The following is a 25,010-nucleotide window of genomic DNA, read 5'->3' as shown; positions in this document are numbered from 1 at the left end:
ATTTCCCCTACAATAAGCCCTAAATGAATTGCATTGAATGGGAATTGAATGGGGCTACGGGGTGTCGCTCAAAATTATTATTTATTTGTATATATCCTCTCTTCATAATGTAAATAATATCCCAAGCGGCACACTTTACTACTTATTTCGATGGAAATAAGCGAATTAGCACAACACCCCATAGCCCCATTCAATTCCCATTCAATTCAATGCAATTCATTGAGGGCTTATGGTAGGGGAAATAGCCAATAAGGAGTTTTTGCACAAAAAAACACACTGGACCTCTTTGGTGGGGACGTAACGACTACAAAGAAAGGTAAGAAAGCCTTCTAGCATGGGATTCTCCTTTAAAATGTTTCTGTGTGGAGTTTGCATGTACTCCCCGTGTCCCCTAGGGTATATGTACCCTCACAAAAAACATGGAGTATAGTCCTGGTCTTTAAACTGCCTGATGGAGGGGAAAGGAACTGGTTGGAATAACGTGTTCCTTCCGCGCGCTACGTCCGGCCGGGGAAACTCCCCCCTGTCAGGTGAAAAGAAGCAGCTTGGACTCCTCATGCATAGAAGGAAGCATGAGGTCTGTCCGTTGCTCTCCCATTGTTGGCAGAGGGAGTGTAGAGCCCAGGATTACATTAGATATTTGACACTGGGTGAAAAAAATGGTTTAATGTATATTTTAGAGCTGAAGTGGTTACTGTATGTTTTGTAATACAAATCTACAAAGTAACTGTTTCCAAATTAATGTAGTGGAGTAAAAGTACAATAATTGGATTTGAGATGTAGTGGAGTAGAAGTAAAAGTACTGGAAAGTGGAAATACTCAAGTACAAATAGCTCAAAATTGTACTTACTGTACTTACTGTACAGTACTTAATTAAATACTACTTAGTTACTTTCCACCACTGCACGCCATCCTCCAGTGGTTCAGGAGGTAGAGAGGCCGCTTGGGAATCGACGGAAGGTTCCCGGTTCGATCCCGACCTCCCATTGTGTTACAACGGTGGAGTGGGCCTTGAGCAAGACACCGAACGCACAAGGGCTCACGGTGAGCAGGTCGGTGCCTTGAATTGGTTCCCTTCTGCCATCGGTGTGTGAATGGAATGCACATTGTAAAGTGCTTTGGGTAAATATATACATGCATGCATGCACCATGTGCCAGTTGACTTAACCCATTCTGTACGGGAACCCCTTTTGGTGTTTTAACTATTGAAAAATAGCAGACCTACAAGCTCGTAGCGCGCCACCGAGTGGCGCGCTACGAGCTTGTAGGTCTGCTATTTTTGAAAAATCGTGAAAATGCGGCACAAGTCAGGGTCAGGCCTAAATGGGTTAATAACTTTCAAGTTAAATTAATAATATAGAGATCACACCCGTGCGAAGTGAGGGGCGGTCTTATCATCATACGTCATCATCACATTCCAGCCAATCACAAATGGCATCCTCACTTCTCAGCGGCCGATCACAATTGGCAACCTGACTTCTCAGCGGCCAATCACAATCGGCGTCCTCACTTTTAAGCTGTCCTCACATTTTTTTTCCTCCAATCCAATCCGGCTAATCACTTGTGGTGTCCTCAATTTTCCCTCTACTTTCACATGACCCTCTTGTATGACAATGTAGGGCATTCATTTACATAATGTTGAAACTCAGAGTCGTGAGGATTTCATGCATGCAGCTTTACCTTCTTGTAGAGGGAGCGCAGATCTCTGTACTGCCACATGCTGCTGAGGACCTGGGAGGCTGCCTTCACCACCTTGGCTGAGTGCCTGGAGAGAGAGAGAGAGAGAGAGAGAGAGAGAGAGAGAGAGAGAGGGAGAGAGAGAGAGAGAGAGAGAGAGAGAGAGAGAGAGAGGGGGGGAGAGGTTAGCTTATTTATCTTGGACTCCCATGTGTGAAACTTATTCAGTGGTGGAGAGCAATTGGTTTCATTTACTTAAGTTCCCAGTTCTTAAGTACCATTTCGGGGCTACATTTACGCGAGTATGTGTACATCTGTGACCAGGGCACACTATATTAGGTAAAGAGAAACCCTGCACGCTTCAGCCAGCAGAAGGTAGAAGGGCTCATCGGTGCTCAACAGGGACAACTTGCATGCATCAGAAGAGACACACCGGTAATACCCACATGGGCAATTCAGGAGAGACTACCCTAATAAAATTAACTGGAGCACTCAACAGGCCTGTGCACGTTCTTCATTGTTTTTGAGTGGTGCAACCACTCCAAGGAACAGCAATGTCCGTGTTCACCTATGTGACACCTATGTGACTCGTGTTAACCTATGTTTGTGTGTGACTCATGTGTGACTCATGAGTACCAGTAGGGGCGCTGTCGTGCCAGTTCACACGGGTGTGCTTTTTCAGAGGTGAGTGGTGACTGACGTTTCGACTTGAGTCGAAACTAAAATTTCTCTTCCAAAAAACACTATTTCTGCATGAACTGTGCTATTGTTTTGGTTTCCCATAAACATCCCTGTCAAAAAAAATGCTTTTCTGACACTATACTCCAGTGGCTGCATGCATGGGAAATGATTGCTAAATAATAAAAAAACAAATGCTTTTGGACCTATACAGGGTTTCCACTCGACAGCGACAACATCATTTCTCTGTGCAGGTTTTTTTTGTACACAGTCTGCCGGACTATAACCGAACCTGCCAAGTGCCCAGTGACGCCTGCGGCTCGAAGAGGGAACCATCGCTCCGTTGAGCGAAGAATCATTCTCTCCCTCTGCAAAGTCAAGCGTCTCCAGATGACTTTAAGCCATTTTGGGCGGGAACCCATTTTGGTGTTAGCATTATGTTATGCTTTAGCTATTGAAAAATAGCAGATCTACAAGCTCATAGCGCGCCACCGAGTGGCGCGCTACGAGCTTGTAGGTCTGCTATTTTTTGAAAAATCGAAGAACGGCTGACATAGAAACATAGCTTTTTCAGAAAACTGTCAGGATGTAGAAGACATTTTTAGAATCGGATCTCAGGACAAAATGGGTTAAAATCACCCTCTCTTCCTGCCTTGCCTAATGGCCTCCTCCTCCTCCTCCTCCTCCTCCACCACCCAGCCACTTAGCTGAAAAATGAGTCCCGCTGGAGTGGCTGCATTTATACAGCCGGGCAGAGGAGGAGGAGGCTGCAATCATGGCCGGGCCGCCCTCCGTTTTTTACCCGACGTTACAAACTTGAACTTTTCAAAGGACACGAGGCGCGTGTCCTCTGGAAACAAACACAGAATACTTTATACCCTGGGATTTGTTGTATAACAGTGGTTTTCAAACATTTTGAAAACCATGCAGGGCCCACTATTTATTCTGCATTTTAGCCACGAACCACCATTTGATGAATTATTAGTTCAATAATTAACCCATTTTGACCTGAGATCAGATTCTAAAAATGTCTTCTACATCCTGACAGTTTTCTGAAAAAGCTATGTTTCTATGTCAGTCGTTCTTCGGTTTTTCAAAAATAGCAGACCTACAAGCTCGTAGCGCGCCACTCAGTGGCGCGCTATGAGCTTGTAGATCTGCTATTTTTCAATAGCTAAAGCATAACATAATGCTAACACCAAAATGGGTTCCCTCCCAAAATGGGATAATTAACATAAAGGAAAGGGTCCCAAGTTCTAGAGAAATTATTCAATGAGCCTCTATAAGAATTTCTATTTTTCTAGGTGGATAAAGATATGACAGGTCTTTTAGCCAGGATGCCGTGGCAGTGGAGGCTATAGGACTTTTCCCAGTGAGTGAAGCAAAATGCGGCGCCTCGCTTATATGAGGGAGGCGAATGCAACTGAATCTGCCGGCTGGCACCTATACTGAATCTGCCCACCACAGGAGACACACCGAAAATAGCGACTAGGGGACACGGAGGCACGGGAAAGCCAAAAACTGCGGAGAGAGTATAAAAACGTTTCCAAAAAGGAAACAGGAGTAGAAAGTATGTGTATGGTCTGCAGGCGAGTGAAGACACCAGCTGGTACAGGAGTCGTTAGTGTCTGGAAACATTCGGCTCAACTTGGCCTAAGTGTAGTGTGTCCTATGGACCACTTTAAATTGGACAAGTAAGACGTGCGAACGCAGGAAGCGAACGCAGCTCGTAAATTGCTGTGTGAGTGCATGTGTGTTTTTTTTTTTTCTTTAAGTTCAAGTTTTCTTCAAGTTTATCCTAGGTAGCTCTTCACTCCACCAAATCCTCACGTAACCCCATCCCAAAGAAGTTCCCTCTCCCATGTATACCTCAACCCCAGAGAGTGTGGTTAATTTAGAAGAGATAAGAGCATTATAAATGGAGGAGATGTTATTCAGGGAGTCTGAGGGTGACATTATAGATTCTAATATAGTTTTCTTCAAGTAAGCTAGGGAAGAATACAAAATGAGTATTGCAAAGTCGAGTAATCGAAAGACGTCTGAAAAAGCTAAGATTTTGTAAATCATATGTAGGCAATGATATATAAATGGTAGCCTAAATGGTGCATTTATATAGCGCCTTTATCCAAGGCGCTTTACATAGATTGTGCATTACATTCACCCATTCACACACACATTCATACACCGATTGCGGCGGAAGCCATGCAAGGTACCAACCAGCACATCGGGAGCAATTTGGGGTTCAGTGTTTTGCCCAAGGACACTTCGACATGTAGACAGGAGGAGCCGGGATTCGAACCGCCGACCCATGGATCATTGGACAACCTGCTCTACCTCTTGAGCCACAGTCGCATATGATCTGAACAGTCCATCAGTAGGTCTATACAAGTTGCTAAAGACAAGGCCCTTCTCCTTCCATACCGTTACATCCATTTGACCGCAACATGGCGGAGACTGAGAGAAGACTGAGAGGTTATGCTTTAGTGAGGTTGTGGAAGAATTCACATTATTTTGGGATTTGTTGGCGAAAGGAGAAGTAAGAACTACAATGCAATTTAGCCTTTTATGGCCAGTATGCCTTATTGGTGAAGCCCAGCACGGCTCCAGAACACTGGTGGCCACTCCGGTATAGATTGCACTCATGATTTTATGTTAACCAAACGTACTCGGAATGAGCTGTATATGAAGGGCAAATTGCGTACAATGCGTAGGCTTTGTTTCGTCATTCCTCACAATGGGGCTTTAATCATCAGGAAGGAAGGAAGGCACTGGAGCAACTCAGACAGTTTAAGACTTATTTTATTTTTATTTTTTTAAGTAAAAATTGACAACGTTTTGATGTATCGGTCACATCTTCGTCAGGTCATCGTGACCTGATGAAGGCAGGACAGGTCATCGTGACCTGACGAAGATGTGACCGATACATCGAAACGTTGTCAATTTTTATTATAAAAGAAATACAAAAAGGCTTACCCCATTTTGGGTGGGAACCCCTTTCGGTGTTAGCATTATGTTATGCTTTAGCTATTGAAAAATAGCAGATCTACAAGCTCATAGCGCGCCACCGAGTGGCGCGCTACGAGCTTGTAGGTCTGCTATTTTTGAAAAATCGAAGAACCACTGACATAGAAACATAGCTTTTTCAGAAAACTGTCAGGATGTAGAAGACATTTTTAGAATCTGATCTCAGGTCAAAATGGGTTAAACTGTCTGAGTTGCTCCAGTGCCTTCCTTCCTCTTGCCACCTGTCCTGCCTCTGAGATGCACCAGATTAGCCCACCACAGGCTTGAGGCGCGGTGGAACTCCCTTCAGGGTTTAAAGATGGAGTGCCACAATTGTTGGTTATTTTCCAGTTTTTGAGTGGTGCAAGCCACTTAGTAAGGGCATTTTATCAGGTATTTGACCAATCTGGGAACTAAATCGTTACCAAGAAATGTCTTCACGTGTTTCTAAAGGTGTCTAATAACATATGCTAAAAGTTTGAAATTCAACTCCTGTGGGAAATTGAGTTATTAGCATAATATGTGACCATACCCTTAACATCCTATATAAGGCAAAAAAGTCCAAATGTCATCATTCTTTAAGTAGCATATGAAACTAGGGGGGTTTTCATGATTCTGAATCCATGCCAAGCATTAGTTTTGCACAAAAAACACTCCTTGGGCTAAATTAGGCCATATCCACTTGACCAAATGTGCTGACCTCATCACGTTTGTGAGGCCGTTTTCCTCCCAAGGAGTGTTTTTTGTGCAAAACTAATGCTTGGAATGGATTCAGAATCATGAAAACCCCCTAGTTTCATATGTCACATGCTACTTAAATAATGATGAAATTTGGACTTTTTTGCCTTATATAGGATGTTATGGGTATGGTCACATATTATGCTAATAACTCAATTTCCCACGGGAGTTGAATTTCAAACTTTTAGTACATGCTATTAGACACCTTTAGAAACACATTGGTGAAGACATTTCTTGGTAACGATTTAGTTCCCAGATTTTCATAGATTTCTCTTACTAACTCCCTTACGGCCGTATGTGTGTGGGTAGCTGGCTGGCTGGCTGTCTGGGTGGGTATGTATGAGCACGAAAACAGCATGATTGTTTAACTCTGTCATTTCTCAACCGTTTCGGAACCGAACCGGCCCCCTGGGCGCGTTCCTGGGAGTCTGGAACCTGGAGTTCTGGTGGATCACCACCCATCACTAACCTGACTTCGCCAGATTGCGGCAGTATTGAGTTCACCAGTTCCCTCCTCCTGCCTGCATCTGGGATCTCTCAAGCAGAAACGATGAACCCGGAAGCAGCGGGACGACAAACATTTGATATCTCCATAATAATTTTGAGTTGTAGTCTTGTTAGCTTGTGTTTACATTTGCGCTGTGGCACAACTTCAATATGTCATCAGTCTCGCGTTGATCCTGCCTCTAGGGGCCTCATACAGCCGCATTGCGTCCGCATGCGGAGAACAAATTTCACTGCGGTAACGCGTGTGACTAATCGTGCAACTTTGACTCGACTTTGACAGCTGTGGGTTCAGTTCAGGTGGATCACCACCCATCACCCACCAGCCAAACCAGGCGTACTTAATGAACCGGTGAGCGTGTCCACATAAAACACACACTTTTTCGAAAATATGTTTCCTCCTTATATAAAAAGAGATGAGGTTTCTGCCCGAATGTGATGGAACGCCGAGCTGCACTAAGATGAAAGACGCAGATGACTGACGGAACTTGAACTTGAACCCCCCAGAAATGAGGCTAACAGCGCCATGCAAGCTGGAATGACCCTTTGATGTGTGCTGTCAAGACATAGACGTAGTTTAAAGACATCTTCAAACGGCCTCAGAAGAAGGTACGGGTCAATGAGATATTTAACCCATTTTGGGCGGGAACCCTTTTTGGTGTTTAAGCATTATGTTATGCTTTAGCTATTGAAAAATAGCAGATCTACAAGCTCATAGCGCGGCACCGAGTGCCGCGCTATGAACTTGTAGGTCTGCTATTTTTGAAAAATCGTGAAAATGTGCCTCTCAAATCTTTGCTTCTGGGGTGTCCCTGGAACATATTTTCAGATGGGGGTTGGCGGCATATTACATGTAATTTTTGGGGTCCTTGACATGAAATATTGAGAACCACTGATATAGAAACATGAGGTTTTTCAGAAAAAAAGACGTTTTTAAATTTCGACGTCAGGCCTAAATGGGTTAAGATGCTGAGATTCCTATGCCTGCAGCATGCTACTGTTTCTGTACGTTGCTGCAGATGTTCTGGATGTTTTTCTATGGATTGTAGGCAAATAATAAGCACTGGGCTTCAGCAGTGGTGTAAAGCAACTATAAGTACATTTACTCAAGCACTGTACTTAAGTACAATTTTGACGTATCTGTTACTTTATACTGTATTTCCAATCTTCTGTACTTTTACTTCTACTCCACTACATCTCAGATTCAAATGTATACTTTTACTCCACTACAATTATTTGGACACTATACTATAGTTACTTTGTAGATTTTGATTATTATGACAAAACATACCCACTTCGGCTCTATATACCATTTATTGTAGATTTTCAACAAAAAAAATTGCATCCATGCATGCAGTTTCTACTTTTGGTACTTTAACTACATTTTGATAGCAATACCTGTGTACTTTTACTCAAGTACATTTTCAATTCTGGACTTCCAGAGTATTTCTACTAGGGCATTCACTTCTAGTCATTTCTACTAGTTGACTAGTTGCCTATAGTTTACTAGGCAACTAGTTTACTAGGCAACTAGTAAACTAAGTTTCTTTTTTTGGAAATAAATATTTGTAAATTTAAAAACTGTGTACATTAGTTACTATAACTAAAATCTACCTGATCTTGAGGCCTACAAAAAAAATGTTTTCTTATCAACTAGTACCAACAAGGTCGACTAGTAGATTTACTAGTCGACTAGTTGCTTAATGCCATAATTTTGTAGTATTGCTACTTTTACTTAACCCATTTTGGGCGGGAACCCCTTTTGGTGTTAGCATTATGTTATGCTTTAGCTATTGAAAAATAGCAGATCTACAAGCTCATAGCGTGCCACCGAGTGGCGCGCTACGAGGTTGTAGGTCTGCTATTTTTGAAAAATCGAAGAACGACTGACATAGAAACATAGCTTAGTACTTTTTTTCCCACCGCTGTGCTCCAGCCTACACTGCAGCATATATATATAAATGCCTTGGTGGACTGCTATGTAATGATGTTATTTCTCCCCCTCATTTCTGTGTCAGCATCAGTGGATGTCAGCGACACATCCCTATAGGATTCTCCCTCTGCTCTCCTCAGGTCCTCTCGGTGACTCCACTCCCTAGTCCCTACACGCCGACTCTGATGTCGCTCCTCACAATGGTGAAAGATTCCTAACTCTTCCTCTTTCGCTGTCATCCCATACCCCCCCCTTCGCTGCACATAATACGCTCTCCATACCGTGTTAACCCATTTTGGGCGGGAACCCTTTTTGGTGTTTTTAAGCATTATGTTATGCTATAGCTATTGAAAAATAGCAGATCTACCAGCTCATAGTGCGGCGCTACGAGTTTGTAAATCTGCTATTTTTTGAAAAATTGTGAAAATGTGGCGCAAATCTTTGAATATATATTCAAATCTTCGCTTCTGGAGGGGTCCCTGGAACATCATATTTTCAGAGGGGGGTCGGCAGCCAATTACATATCATCTTCGGGGGTCCTTGATATGAAAATGTTTGAGAACCAACTGACATAGAATGAGAAAACTGTCATGATTTAGAATCATTTAGAATCGTTCCCGGGTCTAAATGGGCTAATAATGTATGACCTCCAGCTCATGAAGGCACAGTGTTATGACAACTACGCCCCCCCTGACATGCCAGTTGCCATGGCAGCTAGGTATAGGACCCATAGAGTATAAAGAAGGTTAGAGACTGATCTGGCGCGAAGCTCCGCCCCCCCCCCCCCCCCGCTATTCATGTCAGTGGAAGTCGCTCAGTGGCGTTTTGAAGCACCCGGAAGAGCCTTCTACTTCCGCCCTTTTTTCGATTTGGGCACCAAAATTTGGTGCCCAAAATGTGGAAGTGCAGCTGCACAGGGTTTCCCAATCATACTTCCACGGGTCCGCCTGCAGTCCCTCCTCTTTCCACTAGGGCCCAGTGCTTCAACGTTGGAAAGCCTCACTGGCCCCTTGGTAGGAACCCCCTGCTCACTTGATCTACAGTACCATCCATCCCCACATCCATGTGTGTGTAAACCGCCCATGTCTTCATACATAATTATGTGGCTGGGTACATTGCTTTATAGGCCCCCCAAGTAGGGCATTGGTCATTTTTAAGATGTTTGAGTGGTGCAACCACTCCATTGAACAGCAATGCGTGCATGTGTGTCTGTTTAGAGTACCAACAGGTGACAAAGTGGCACTGTTGAGCTTCACACTGCACAGGTGCATGATGGGAAGCTGAGTTTTTAGCAGCCATTATGTGATTTCGGGTGTGACAGTACAGTACAGTACAGTACAGTACAGTACAGTACAGTACAGTACAGTACAGTACAGTACAGTACAGTACAGTAGACACTGTGCAAAAAGCATGGAATACGGTTGTGTATATTACAGGAAACTTCTGTTAAACTTTCCAACAAACTCCGGTAAACTCCCGAATTGTACCATCACACCTGTATATTACCGTATATTAACTGTATATGCTGCTAAACTTGAGGTTTACAGGCAAAATACAGTGCCCATAATTGCCTGTTAACTCCTCTTTTCACGCAGTGACAGTACAGTACAGTACAGTACAGTACAGTACAGTACAGTACAGTACAGTACAGTGACCCCCACAACTGTCATTTCTCAACCGTTTTGAACATGGGGCGGCTCGCCGTAACCGGCCCGGCCCCCTGGGCACGTTCCTGGAGGTCTGGATGTTTTCCGGGGACCCCCCACACGGAGTTGCACCACTCACTTCACACAGGTCTGATTTTTTCCATAATATCAAAGTACAGAATGTAAGCTTTGTTGAAATTGGAAATTATTTGAAGACCATTTTGAACTGACAAAGGGTGAATTGTTACTCATCATGTGGCACCCAAGCGCCACCGCTTCCGTCCACCAGGTGGCACTCATTGTGTTAAACTTTTAAAGAGATCACTATAGAGCGTCGCAGTCCCGCCCCCTACCATGGACCAGGAAATGAAACCCAATGCATTTTTCCCATAGACATTTCTTAAAGTATTTATTTAAAGACGGTTACGCCGCGGACAAAGCCAACTCGAGTCGTGACAACTCATGACAACACAAACAATATTTTGGACCAAACAAATAATTACAAAGAAGAAAAACAACAAAAAAAGTGTTGTAACCTGCCGTTTTTTTTTCAATGCAGCTTGTAGGTCTGCTATTTTTGAAAAATCGTGAAAATATTTATTTCAGAAAACTGAAGGATTTAGACCATTCAGGTCAGGCCTGAATGGGTTAATGGAGATACCCATGCTGTGCCCAAATGTATTGCGCTATAATATGTTATCAGCCCAAATGGACATCTATACACACAGGCATAACCGTCTCTGTCTGGGTGGAAACCTCACGTCCAAAACTGTTACTTGTCAGGATTCAAAAAAATAAATAGAAAAAGTAGCAAATCTGCAGGCTCAAAACGTGTCATTTTTGAGTGGTGTAAATCACTCCTACAACTGGCTTTGTTAGTCTGTGCAGAAAAAATGAGCATGGTTGCTATGTTCACCCTGTTCATCCGGGTGTGATTTCATTACGTCAGACATGATTTAATTACGTCAGACAGGCTATATAAGACCTTACACCACTCAGTTCACCCGGGTGTGATTTTTTTATACGAAAAGGCTACACGGAAATATGGAGATGGGACGGTTTCTGTCTGACAGCAATGATATACTATACTACAATATTTTCATTTTGGCTCATTGATTTTTTTTTAGTCTGCCAAGGTGATACCAATTGGAAATTGGGATAATAATGCCTCCTTTCCTCCTCCTCTCTCCTCTCCTCTCCTCTCCTCTCCTCTCCTCTCCTCTCCTCTCCTCTCCTCTCCTCTCCTCTCCTCTCCTCTCCTCTCCTCTCCTCTCCTCTCCTCTCCAGTATATAATGTTCTATAATACAGAAATGGGTGACTAATGGCCTGCAGCCTGAGGCTGTGAATAAATCCATGAAGTGTCACACTCCAGCCAGCATGCCTCCGGCCAACATGTGTGGCTGTCGCACGCACGCACGCACGCACGCACGCACGCACGCACGCACGCACGCACGCACGCACGCACGCACGCACGCGTTCCTGCTCTATTTCTATTCTAACACAATTGGAGTTTGGAGGCGAAACATTGCTTATGGGAAGAGGTCACACAAACTTTTGGCATCTGGGACATAACCTTTCACTTGTTTGTTCAATCTCTTGTCGCCTCGCTATAATATCCACATCCCAGAGTCTAGCTCAATCAACATATTCAATAATAAACACAAAAAATAAACTTGATGGCAGTGGTGGAAAGTATAAGTACATTTACGTATGCTGTAGGATATACTTAACTCACCGGGCGCCGAGTTAGCCTTTTCACTCCTTTTTTCGTTTGTACCTCGGTGCCGATGCCGCCTTATCACACCTTTTTTTAAACAGATATCGCGCCATTGGCGTAGATATCCACCAATCAATAAATCCTACACTCCACGCCATTGCCATAGATCAACGGCAATTGGTGTTTTATATTGGTTTTTGATTGATCAAGTCCTAATGCTACTCACGTTAGCACCGGGGTGCTAGCTGGTGTTGTCAATAACACAGGATGGCGCATCTTGATCTGTCGTGCCCACACACACCCTCTCTATCTGTTTCTTTCAATCGTCTGTATACTTTCTTCTTTTGGTGCTTTGCAAGTACATTTTGGTGCCAATACTTTTGTACTTAAGTACATTTTGAATTGGGGACTTTCACTTGCAACGGAGTAGTTCTACATGGCAGTATTGATACTTTTTACTTAAGTAAAACAATTGAGCACTTTTTCCACCACTGCTTGACGGGATGCCTCTCGAGAGTCTCCCTATAGGGAGGTCCGGGAGGCACGTCCCACTGGGAGGAGAGTAGACCCCGGGGAAGACCAAGGCGCAGTTGGAGGGATTACATCGACTCACTGGACTTCTTGGAACACCTCGGGAAGCCCCAGGAGGAAGAGTTACTAATGCTGCTCTGGAGAGGGAAGTCTGGAGCTCTCTGGTGGAACTGTTGCCCTCGCGACCCGACCACGGATAAGCGGTTGAAGATAGATGGATGGATGGATGGATGGATGGATGGATGGATGTGCTATTATTACACTCACTTGTCTCCCTTGCTGCGGGCAATGGCGATGAGCTTCCCGATGCCGTTGGCGTCGCGCAGCGCCTTGGCGTTCTCCATGTTCTTGGTGATGACCTCGTGCAGCGCGCAGCACACGGCCGTCACCGTGTCGTCGGACATGGCCTTGACCGGTGGGGGAGGGGGAGGGGACGTGTTGCCGCCGCCGTTAGCGCCGCTGGAGCCGCCAGATCCGCCCGGCAACCGGTGGATCAAGTCCCTCATGGCGTATTTACCTGGGTGGGGAGATGGGGGGGGGGGGGGGGGGGGTAAGAAAAAGCAGAGACAATGCACGATCATTCTCAAAATCTTCATTCTTCGTCAATCTCGTTTAATGTCCGATTCATATCGATCAAGGACCACACCACCAAATGTATAAGCCGAGGTGAATGGGGAGGCTTCGGGGTTCCGCCGTGGCTCTCGGGCACGACGAACCCCCCCCTTAGGGGCCTGTAAAAAAGGAGAGGTTAGAGAGCGATGAGAATTAGGGGGTGGAGGTGGCTGGATTGGAGGTGTGGTCCTGCTCCTGAACTTCAGCTATGAGCTCCATTTGTGATCATAGGGTTATAATAATATATCTAGAGTAGAGGGCGCCCTCCCTTTCTTCATTATCTGAAGAAACTGGGAGTTTGATCTCCCACAGCGAGTCATCTAATGAACAGTAGATCCACAGCGAGTCATCTAATGAACAGTAGATCCACAGCGAGTCATCTAATGAACAGTAGATCCACAGCGAGTCATCTAATGAACAGAAGATCCTCTCAAATAATGCTATTCCTATAGCTCAGTCATCGGGGGGAATAGAGCGCATGATCAGCCCCCATGACGTATACGCATACACAGTATACACACACCAACGCGTGTGCAGATGCGCACAAATGTGCACGCGCACACGGGACGTGTGTGCGTGTGTGCGTGTGTGCACTGCACAATGTACACTTGTATTGTATAGCACTGGCTATACAATAAGAACTGACATATTTTAATAAAGCACATGGGAATGCTGCGTGGGAAAGAGATTCAAAAATATATATCGTTGCTGTCGGGAGAAAACCACCTAACTCCATTTTTTAGGTTTTTGATTTGTTTCCTTTATCAGTGCAATTGAACAACACCCTTTATATCTGTGTGTTGGATGAAACAATATTGCACCAATGAAAAGTAGCAGCTAACTCCACCACCTCTCCCCCTCTCATGGAAGTAATTGACAAGTCACAGCACCAACTTTGATGAGGCAGTATTACTTTGTTTTAAAATGTAAGGTTTTCTTCATTTTCTGGAAAAAAAAATATTTTTTTCATTTCCTGAAAAATAAACAATTTGGAGCTAGGTTGTTTCTTCCGGACAGCAGAGATACTACTGTGTTCACAATGGATCACAAAGCTCTCGCTAATCATTTCCATTGGTCTGCCATTGGATTTTTTTGAATTTTCGTTGCATGTCATGTGAAAGCAGGGAATCATAGCTTCAAATTGACATATTGGTTGTTCAGTTTGACCCACCAGTTTTGGAGATATGGCTTATAGAGTAATGTCTTGCAGAAAACAGCGAGTTGCGAGAAAACAGGCTTGAAGGGAGGATTTTTACAGCTCTAGCAGTGATTCCGAAACATTAATTTCATGGTATCCCCCCAGTTTCACACGCATTATGCTACGGACCCCCGATTTAATGGCATTTCTATCTCTGGCACCCCAATTTATATTGAAAAACCACTGTTAATTTAACCCTGAGAGTGTACAAATGGAACCAAATGAGTTACAGACCCATAAGGGTTCCATTTGGTTCCTAACTATATCTCTAATTGAGCTAGGTACCCCCTGGAACTCCCTCAAGTACCCCCAGGGGTCCCCAGACCCCACTTTGGGAACCCATGCCATAGAAAGCATATAGGTGAGTTCCAGTCTACATCGCAACACCTTGTGAGCTTGTTGATCGGATACTTTTGCTATACTTGTCCATAACACTGTATATAGCACGATGAAGTATAAGCCAGTGGTTCCCAAAGTGGGGTCCGGGGACCCCTGGGGGTACTTGAGGGAGTTCCAGGGGGTACCTAGCTCAATTAGAGATAGTTACAAATGGAACCAAATGGACCCGTTAGCCGTGGACCGGTTAACCACTGTTAACTTAACAGTGGTTTTACATTATAAATTGGGGTGCCAGAGATAGAAATGCCATTAAATCGGGGGTCTGTAGCATATTGCGTGTGAAACTGGGGGGTCCATGAAATTAATATGTTTCGGAATCACTGCTATAGAGCCGTAAAAATCCTCCCTTATCGAGGTCACTGGCATATGTTTTCAAATGGGGGTCCGTGGCCTAATAAATGTTCATTTGGGGGTCCTTGACACGAAAAAGTTTGGGAACCACTGGTATAAGGGATTCATTCACGAAAAATAAATAACAATAATAATTGAAAGATTATGGAGATACAAGGTTTCTGCCTCTTACAGTGCTGTGCATTAGGACGCAGTGCGAGTTAATCGGCCCAGTGTTATCTCTGGCTGCCAGCCTGCTGCATAGAGGTTGAGCGGACACTCTTCTCTCATTTGGCTGCAAGGACACATTTAAGCTGTATCCTTCAGTCCTATTATTTATTATGCTTATTAATCTATATTATTTCACTGAATAACAGTCTTAACAGACTGATTGACTGACTGGTGAAATGATTGACTTTGTTTTGTTTGTTAATTCGCTGGGATTTGCTGACTGGATTTAAAACTGACTGACGGGCTGTAATGACAAAGGTTCCCTATAAACTTTTACTTTACATATACCGTTAAGGACCCCAAAATACCAACCCAAAACTATTGTTAAGCTTTGTCCATATAGTAGACTAGATTAGACCTTGAGAGGCAGCTGTTCATATAGCTACTGTGGAGTCAGTACTGCTGTATGGAGCCGAGACATGGACCCTTAGGCCTCACTCAGACCTTTACTGCATTGCTGTATGCTTGTTGGATGAATGTTGTGTAGTGTCATGGCCGCCCCAATGCATTTACAATGGGAGTCACATGGTTTGACACACCATTTGTGTTGTATGAGGGGGAGGGGCGCAGTCGAAACACAGCCGAAAGCCATACAACAGCTTGTAGTCCAAAATGTGGACTACAAACCATGTGACTTCCATTGGAAATGCATTGGGGCGGCCATGACACTACACAACATTCATCCAACAAGCATACAGCAATGCAGTAAAGGTCTGAGTGAGGCCTTACAATACAACAGGAAAAAGCCCTGGATGGAGTCTACACAAGAATGCTATACGAATGGCACTATAGGTGTCACATGGACGGACCGCATCAGCAATGTGGACCTCTATGGGGACCTACCACGGGTCACGGACAAAGTCAGAGAGAGAAGGATGAGGCTGGCAGGGCACTGCGTCAGGCACCCAGAACTTGAGGTAAGTAAATTGACCCTATGGGAGCCAACCCAGGGCAAAGCCAGGAGGGGAAAGAAGCGTGTACCACCTATGTAGACGTGCTGCGGCGCGACAGCTTGGCTGACAACACTGCAGAGCTCAAGAACCTGATGTTGGATAGGAAATTGTGGAGGGCAGCGATCCAGGAATCCCGAGTTGGTGTTGGCTAGACCTCACTCTCGCAGCAACTAACTAGACTAGATTACCATAGTAGCTGGAACTCCTACACAAACTCCTACATGCTACACGTTAGCATTGTGGGTAGTGAATCAGTGATGTATTTCTCGTTTCTCCATAATAAATTGCAAATTAAAACTTTAACCCATTTTGGGCGGGAACCGGGAACCCCTTTTGGTGTTAGCATTATGTTATGCTTTAGCTATTGAAAAATAGCAGACCTACAAGCTCATAGCGCGCCACCGAGTGGCACGCTACAAGCTTGTAGGTCTGCTATTTTTGAAAAATCGAAGAACGACTGACATAGAAACATAGCTTTTTCAGAAAACTGTCAGGATGTAGAAGACATTTTTAGAATCTGATCTCAGGTCAAAATGGGTTCATAAAAAAAAAATGATACAGTAGCTTCATTGCATACAGACATGTGACTAAGCTATTGTTTAACAACTGGATACGTTTTTGTCCATAAAAAAAAAACGCAGCTAAAAATCTGAAAAAGGCAGCAGTGCGTGACATTAAATTGTTACGACAGTATGGCTGATAATACAATAATTCTCTCTGGAGAAAATGAATGGCATGTATGAATCCCAATGGGACTGCAACAGACTGTGGAGTACTATAGTATGAAATGGCTGGAGAAAAGAATAAGCCATTTCATAATGATGTGGCCTCACGGATGAGTCCCCTGTGCGCAGAGGTGGAAAGTAACTAAGTTTACTTAAGTGCTGTACTTAAGTACAATTTTGAGTTTTACTTTACTTGAGTATTTCCAATTTCCAATACTTCCAATACTTCTACTCCACTACATGTCAAATTTTGTACTTTTACCCCACTACATTTATTTTAAAACTTTACAGTTACTATATACTTTGCTTATTATTGCAAAACACTTCAGCCCTATATACATTTCGGCCATGTGTATACATTTGAAAACTTGAAATTAGACATTCTGCATAGTGAATAGTGAATACTTTTGCTACTTTAAGCACATTTTGGGCGGGAACCCCTTTTGGTGTTAGCATTATGTTATGCTTTAGCTATTGAAAAATAGCAGATCTACAAGCTCATAGCGCGCCACCGAGTGGCGCGCTACGAGCTTGTAGGTCTGCTATTTTTGAAAAATCGAAGAACGACTGACATAGAAACATAGCTTTTTCAGAAAACTGTCAGGATGTAGAAGACATTTTTAGAATCTGATCTCAGGTCAAAATGGGTTAAGCACATTTTGAATGCCAGACTTTTACTTGGAACAGTGTAGTTCTACATTGCAGTATTGATAATTTTACTATTTTGAGTAACAGATACATAACATTTGAGTACTATTTCCACCACTGCATACATCAGTACATACAACAGTTGCTGCCGGGTGCAATCGTTGTACGTCCAAAACCGTTACATTTTCCGTGTCAAATTACCAAACCGTACCCATGATGTCTACAGGTAGGCGGGTTTCTGAACTGTCCACAGCCCTCCACTCAGGATGCCTATATTATTTTGGTACTTTTACTCAAACAACGTTTAGAATTTTATTTTATAATTTATTTTTTATTTTGTAAGCATTTTAACTCAAAACTTTGCTTCTGGGGGTCCCTGGAACAACATTTTCATATGAGGGGGGTCGGTGACCAAATACAGAATTATATAATAATACAATAATTGTGGGGGTCATTGACATGAAAAAGTTTGAGTAGCACTGATATAGCAATACATTTTTTTTTATTTTTTTTCCCTGAAAGCTGTAAGGAATTGCACAACATTTGTAGAACCGGGCTAAATAAATAAACAAACAAACACAGAAACTTTTTCCTCCACTATACCGCTGACAGCAGCCCCACTATAAGGCCTCGCGCGTCTGCTTATATTGAGACATTTCCCAGTCAGAGGAGTTATAGGAAGCTATACTTGGAAATAACATCCTTAAGGAGGAAAACACAAGCCGTGTGCTGACTGCTGAGCACAGCACATAGTTTAATAAACCCCCATGCTGTCGCTCAGTGCTTCCACCGCCATGGAGGATGACTAATAATGCTGCTGTCGGGCAGAAACCTTCAGCTCTCCATATTCAAACCTTTTGTGATTTTTCATTAAAAAAATAAGAAAAAAAGAAAATACACCCTACTTTTTTCTTCCATTTTTTTTATCCTCACGGTTTTTGCAACCCTTTTCTTTCACCCAGTGCCAATTCTCTAATGCAATCCTGGGCGCTATTCACTCCCTCTGCCAACCTGGGGAGAGCAACGGACCAGACCTCATGCTTCCTTCTATGCATGAGGGGTCCAAGCCGCTTCTTTTCACATGAGAAGGGGGGAGTTTCCCCGGCTGGACGTATAGCCCGCGGAAGGAACACGTTATTCCAACCGGTTCCTTTCCCCTCCACCAGGCGACCCCGGCTGACCAGGGGGAGGCAGTATAGAGACCAGGATTATACTGCATGTTTTTTGTGAGGGTATACCTATAGGGGACACGGGGAGAACATGCAAACTCCACACAGAAAGGCCCTATTGACACCCTACTTGATCATACTACAGCGTCGCACAAAAGCATCAAAAGTATATAGGAGACCAACAGGCTTGAAACATGGTGCTAGTAGATCTGCTAATTTTGACGTTTTATAATTTGAATCCTGAAAAGTATAGCCTAACAGTTTTGGACGGTGAGTTTTCCATTCGACAGAGACGATAGATAGCCCGAGGCGGGGTTGGCGAAAGGGCCTTTATGTGTGGAGTTTGCATGTTCTCCCCGTGTCCCCTAGGGTAGGTACCCTCACATGTTCTCCCCGTGTCCCCTAGGGTAGGTACCCTCACATGTTCTCCCCGTGTCCCCTAGGGTAGGTACCCTCACATGTTCTCCCCGTGTCCCCTAGGGTAGGTACCCTCACATGTTCTCCCCGTGTCCCCTAGGGTAGGTACCCTCACATGTTCTCCCCGTGTCCCCTAGGGTAGGTACCCTCACATGTTCTCCCCGTGTCCCCTAGGGTAGGTACCCTCACATGTTCTCCCCGTGTCCCCTAGGGTAGGTACCCTCACATGTTCTCGCCGTGTCCCCTAGGGTAGGTACCCTCACATGTTCTCCCCGTGTCCCCTAGGGTAGGTACCCTCACATGTTCTCCCTGTGTCCCCTAGGGTAGGTACCCTCACATGTTCTCCCCGTGTCCCCTAGGGTAGGTACCCTCACATGTTCTCCCCGTGTCCCCTAGGGTAGGTACTCTCACAAAAAACATGCAGTAATCCTGGTCTCTATACTGCCTCCCCCTGGCCAGCCGGGGTGCCCGATGGAGGGGAAAGGAACTGGTCGGAATAACGTGATCCTTCCAAGCGCTACGTCCGGCCGGGGAAACTCCCCCCTGGACACTCATGCATGAAGGAAGCATGAGTTCAAGTCCGTTGCTCTCCCCAGGTTGGCGGAGGGTGTGTAGAGCCCAGGATCACATTAGATAATTGACACAGGGGAGAAAAATGGGTTACAAAATCGTGGGATAAAAATTATTTAAAAAAAAATGAGATCATAGATAGCGTTTCTGTCCGGTGGTGGAAACCTCCTAAGTCAAAAAATGTTACTTCTCAGGAAATGGTAGAAAAAAAAGAAAGACAACAGAACCAGTGTTCACAATGCATGGATCAATGTAGTTATTATCTAGTCACGGCTCTTGTTCATTTATATAAAAAGGAAATCACAGATACACTTAACCACTTTCAAAATGGACAAAAGCAGTGTTCTTTTTGGCAGCAAATTTTAGTTTTAGTCATAGTCTCTTGAATAGCTTTAATTTGGTTTTAGTCACCTGGAATGTGTTTGTGTTAGTCTAGTTTTAGTCGACTAAATGTCATAAGATTTTAGTCAACTAAATCTACATTTAGTTACACTATTATTAGTTTACACTATTATTTAGTCGAACAAAATGTATTTTGGCGGGCCTTAATGCCGTCGTAATGATGCCACCATCACTTGCTGAAAATAGCAGATCTACAAGCTCACAACATGTCACGCTGCGACGCCTTGTGAGCTTGTAGATCGTCTATTTTCAGCATGCAAGCAAGTGTAAAATGACTATCCACTAGTCCCTTCCTAACATTTTAGTCTAGTTTGTTTTTCTAGACGAAATTGTCAGTATATTTAGTCTTAGTTTTAGTCGTCATAGCTTAGTTTTCATTTAGTTTCCATTTAGTTTTCGTCAGTGAAAAAAGGTAGTCGACGAAAATTCTTTGTCGTAGTTTTAGTCGACGAAAACACCACTGGACAAAAGATAGCAGATGTAGCAGAAGCTCAGGTGCGTTGTGAGCTTGTAGATTTAGGGCTCCATTTTCGTCACCGCTAAACCCCTTTATCCCTAAACGTCTTTGCCTTTTTTTTTACTTTTTTGCAAAACATTTTATAATAGTATAATATATATATAGCTATCCAATCTACATTGACACATTGTGAGCTTGTAGACATTTTAACTATTCAAAAATGTTTTGCAAAATAGTAAAAATCACACCCGTGTGAACTGAGTGGTGTAAGGTCTTATATAGCCTGATCAGCTGTGGTCTGACGTAATGTCTGACGTAATGCAATCACACCCAGGTGAACTGGGTGACCGTAGCAAACATGCTCATTTTTTGAGCACAGACAGACAGACAGACACGTAAACTAACAAAGCCAGTCGTAGGAGTGGTTTACACCACTCAAAAAAAGGCAAAGAAGTTTAGGGATAAGGGGTTTAGCGGTGACGAAAATGGAGCCCGCGGGCTGTTCTGGCTGCTTTCCCGTGACACTCTTGTATGACAAAACAGGAGAGTAATTCGGAATAAAACGCGAAAAGAATCTGAGATACGAGGTTTCGGCCCGACAGTGAGAATAACTTAATATATTCCTCCATAGTCTATTCCCTCATGTGTGGCAGGCTCTCACCCCGCACTGTATAGATTGGGCTTTATCAGAAGACCTTAATGGTTGATTTGATTAAGAGAGCTCCAATTAGCCTCAACAATGAAGCCGTTTGATTGTTGTTTACAGATGGGGAAGGGGGAGTGTTATTGAAGTCAAATTGACTGTAATTGTCTCAGGGAAATGTGGGGGAAAAAAAATACAAGGCGTCTGTTCAGCTGGGGAGAAAGACCGTCTGACGGTAGATGACGAAATGAAATGAAAAATGTTATTTTTTTTCACACTTTCAATTCTTGTGTATTCTCATGTCAAACGTCCCTATTAAAGTCACATTTTAACCCATTTTGGGCGGGAACCCCTTGGTGTTAGCATTATGTTATGCTTTAGCTATTGAAAAATAGCAGATCTACAAGCTCATAGCGCGCCACCGAGTGGCGCGCTATGAGCTTGTAGGTCTGCTATTTTTTAAAAATCGAAGAACGACTGACATAGAAACATAGCTTTTTCAGAAAACTGTCAGGATGTAGAAGACATTTTTAGAATCTGATCTCAGGTCAAAATGGGTTAATGACTTCCTCTCAAAGGCAAATGTACCGGCGTGGTGACATAGATAGACAAGCCCCAGTGATTATAGCTACTGTAGTATTATGAATCATCACATGGGTGATGTCATTCACCTGTGTGTGTGTGTGTGTGTGTGTGTGTGTGTGTGTGTGTGTGTGTGTGTGTGTGTGTGTGTGTGTGTGTGTGTGTGTGTGTGTGTGTGTGTGTGTGTGTGACTGTGCAGTTGTGGCACACACACCGGAGGCACTGCAAGCTACCCTTGCAGCCGCTGCAAGTGCTTATGGCAGGCTGGGCCTCTCTGTTAACGTGGCAAAGACTGAGGTAATATGCCAGTGGGCATCCACTCCCCCATCTCATCCCCCAACCTTCACCATCTCCAATATGCCACTTGCAACAGTGGACTCCTTCAAATACTTGGGCAGTTTTCTCTCTGACGACTGCAGCATCGACAGAGAGATTCAAAACCGGATCAAATAGGCATCATCCTCATTTGGCAGACTCAGGAGAAGGGTGTTCCAGAACAAGGACCTTAAGCTCCATACTAAGGTAGCAGTTTACCTGGCTGTTGTTATGACTACCCTGCGAACCTGTGAAGCGTGGACCCTGTACAGCCGTCACCTCAGGATGCTGGAGGCCTTCCACATCAGGTGCCTACAATGCACCATGGGTATATCCTGGAAGGACCGAGTCCCCCACACTGAAATACTCTGCAAGACCAACTGCAGCAGTGTGGAGGCTACAGTCACCCAGCACCAACTTCGCTGGCTAGGCCACGTCATAAGAATGCCAGAAGAACGCCTACCGCGTAAGGTGCTCTATGGCCAGCTCCATCTTGGTCGTCGCTTGGCAGGAGGCCCGAAAAAGCGCTACAAAGACCACCTAAAGACTTCCATGAAGAAATGCGGCCTGAACCCGACTCAGCTGGAGGTCACTGCAGCTCAACGCACCATCTGGCGGCAGCTCCTCCAACAAAGAGTGCTCAAGCTTGAGGATGACAGAGGTGATCGACGGACCAAGAAACTCCAAAGGAGACATGAAGCCAGAGCCACACCCACACCCCCAGTCAGTGCTCTTCCCTGCCCTGTTTGTGGCAGATCGTGTGGATCACGGATTGGACTATATAGACACATGAGCACTCACAAGAAGAAATAGAGATGGAATGTCATCATCGGATACGATGGACAACCTTAAGCAAGCAAGTGTGTGTGTGTGTGATTCCCATAGCTCGTGTTCCTCCACTCCGCACCAGATGGTTTTCGTTTGTTAAAAAAAACACTAGGCCTGTATCCTGGTGGTAGTAATCATATATATAGAGTGTTTGCTCAGTAACAGGAGTCTCCCCATCTCTATAATAAACACAAAATACATTTTCAGGTTTTTACTCATTGTTATAGAGCCTATATAGCAATGTGTCAGGATATACTGTAGAGCTATATTACCCTATTGGCCTGAATATAAGACTTGTTTTTTTCCAATGGAAATAGGTCGTATTATAATCAGAGTGGTCTTATATTCGGCACAATACGGTATATGAAACTTTTAATGACATTAATTTTTATTTTTTTGAGGGGCGATTACAGTGTAGATTTCCTACTTAAACATTAAACTCCCGTTGACAATGAATGGAGAATGTTACGTTATAGCGTTATTTGTGCAAATAGGCATAGTGTCTATTTTGCGTCATGATGATGTACGATGATAAGAGCACTCACACTCACACACGTGGGATGTCTGAGTGATGCAGCCACTCCAAGGAACAGCAATGTGTATCTGTCTGTCTATCCCTATGTCTGTCTGTCTGTTTAGAGTATACCAACAGGTGACAAAGCGATTTCGGGTGTGACAGTATAGTACAGTACAGTAGAGGGACCCCCACACGGTAACTCTGTCATTTCTCGACGATTTCGGACACGGGGCGGCTCGCCGGAACCGGGCCAGCACCCTGGGCGCGTTCCTGTGTGTCTAGATGTTCTGGGAACCCCCCCCGGGACCCCCACACGGTAACCCTGTACAGTACAGTACAGTACAGTGCAGTACAGTACAGTACAGTACAGTACAGTACAGTACAGTACAGTACAGTAACTATACCAATAAAAGTATAGTTGGCACCACACAGTTCACACATTCTTTTTATTATTCAGACAGCCAACAATGGGTTAAACGCTCTCCGAAATAATTTAGTCTCTGTGACACCTCTAGGGGCCGTATATTCTGCCTTCAAAGGTTTTCCCAGAAGCTTTGTCATTGGTCCTCTTCCTGATTGGTTATAGTCATTTTGCCGTCCGGTAATTTTGGACCAATGACATAGTAACAGAACAGAAACAATGATTTAACCCATTCTGGGCGGGAACCCCTTTTGGTGTTTTAATATTATTATATGCTTTATAGCTGTTGAAAAATAGCAGATCTACAAGCTCATAGCGCGCCACCGAGTGGCGCGCTATGAACTTGTAGGTCTGCTATTTTTGAAACATACTGACATAGAAACATGGGGGCAGCGGTGGCCTAAGTGTTAGAGGAGCGCCCTTGTTGCCGAAAGGTTGCCGGTTCGATTGCCCGGACGGGCAGGAAAAATCTGGGTGGGGAAGTGATTGTCATCACTCACCAAACACCGCTGAAGTGCCCTTGAGCAAGGCACTGAACCCACAACTGCTCCCCCTGGAGCTGCTTAGTGGCCAACAGTATAAGACTGTGGTTGTACTGGTCAGCTCCCAGGTTTTAATGTGTGTGTGTGTGTCTGTGTGTTTCTATGTGCAGGGCGTTGCTGAAAATGAGCACCTGTGCTCAGCTACTTCCCTGGGTAAATAAAGGATACAAAAATAATAATAATAATAAAAATGGGTATTTCAGAATTTAGAATAGAAGACGTTTTTTTTTATTTCAACGTCAGGCCTAAATGATTTAACCTGATTTGAACACAACACTGAGGACAGTGCTGTCAAACATGTCTATGAAGACCCCATGCCCTAATTGCCATGTGACTGACACATCTCAGCTGTTTCCGCTCCGTTGTTCGAACAGCTGCGTGACTTTAGACTCAGAGTTTTCCACACGCATGCATGTCAAAAGAAAGATGTGAGCGTTCACATCCGGATAGCAAGGGAGTTAACCCTTTTTGACCTGAGGACGATTCTATACCAAATGTCTTCTAAATCCCGACGGTTTTCTGAAAAAATAACAGTGGTGCTCAATATTTCATGTCAAGAACGCCGGAAATTATATTTAATTGGCCACCGACCCTCATTTGAAAATATTTTGTTCCATGAAGCA

The 25,010-nt window shown here is 44.1% G+C and overlaps 1 protein-coding gene across 1 annotated transcript in view; it reads right to left on the bottom strand.

The window, feature by feature from the left end:
• LOC306913334 (catenin delta-2-like) overlaps positions 1-25,010 on the bottom strand; it is a gene marked incomplete at its 3' end in the record, with an annotated part of 786,501 nt that overhangs the window by 53,319 nt on the left and 708,172 nt on the right. The window contains exons 20-21 of the mRNA XM_079489921.1: positions 12,696-12,945; positions 1,681-1,765 (exon numbers count right to left, since the gene is read on the bottom strand). Coding sequence (XP_079346047.1) covers positions 1,681-1,765; positions 12,696-12,945 — 335 coding nt within the window. The remainder of the gene's footprint in view (positions 1-1,680; positions 1,766-12,695; positions 12,946-25,010) is intronic.

Source organism: Electrona antarctica (genome assembly GCF_951216825.1).
Source record: "Electrona antarctica genome assembly, chromosome: 20".
In the NCBI taxonomy this organism is placed as follows: Eukaryota; Metazoa; Chordata; class Actinopteri; order Myctophiformes; family Myctophidae; genus Electrona; species Electrona antarctica.
Note: the sequence above shows the minus strand (reverse complement) of the source record. Positions and strands in the feature narration are given on the sequence as shown.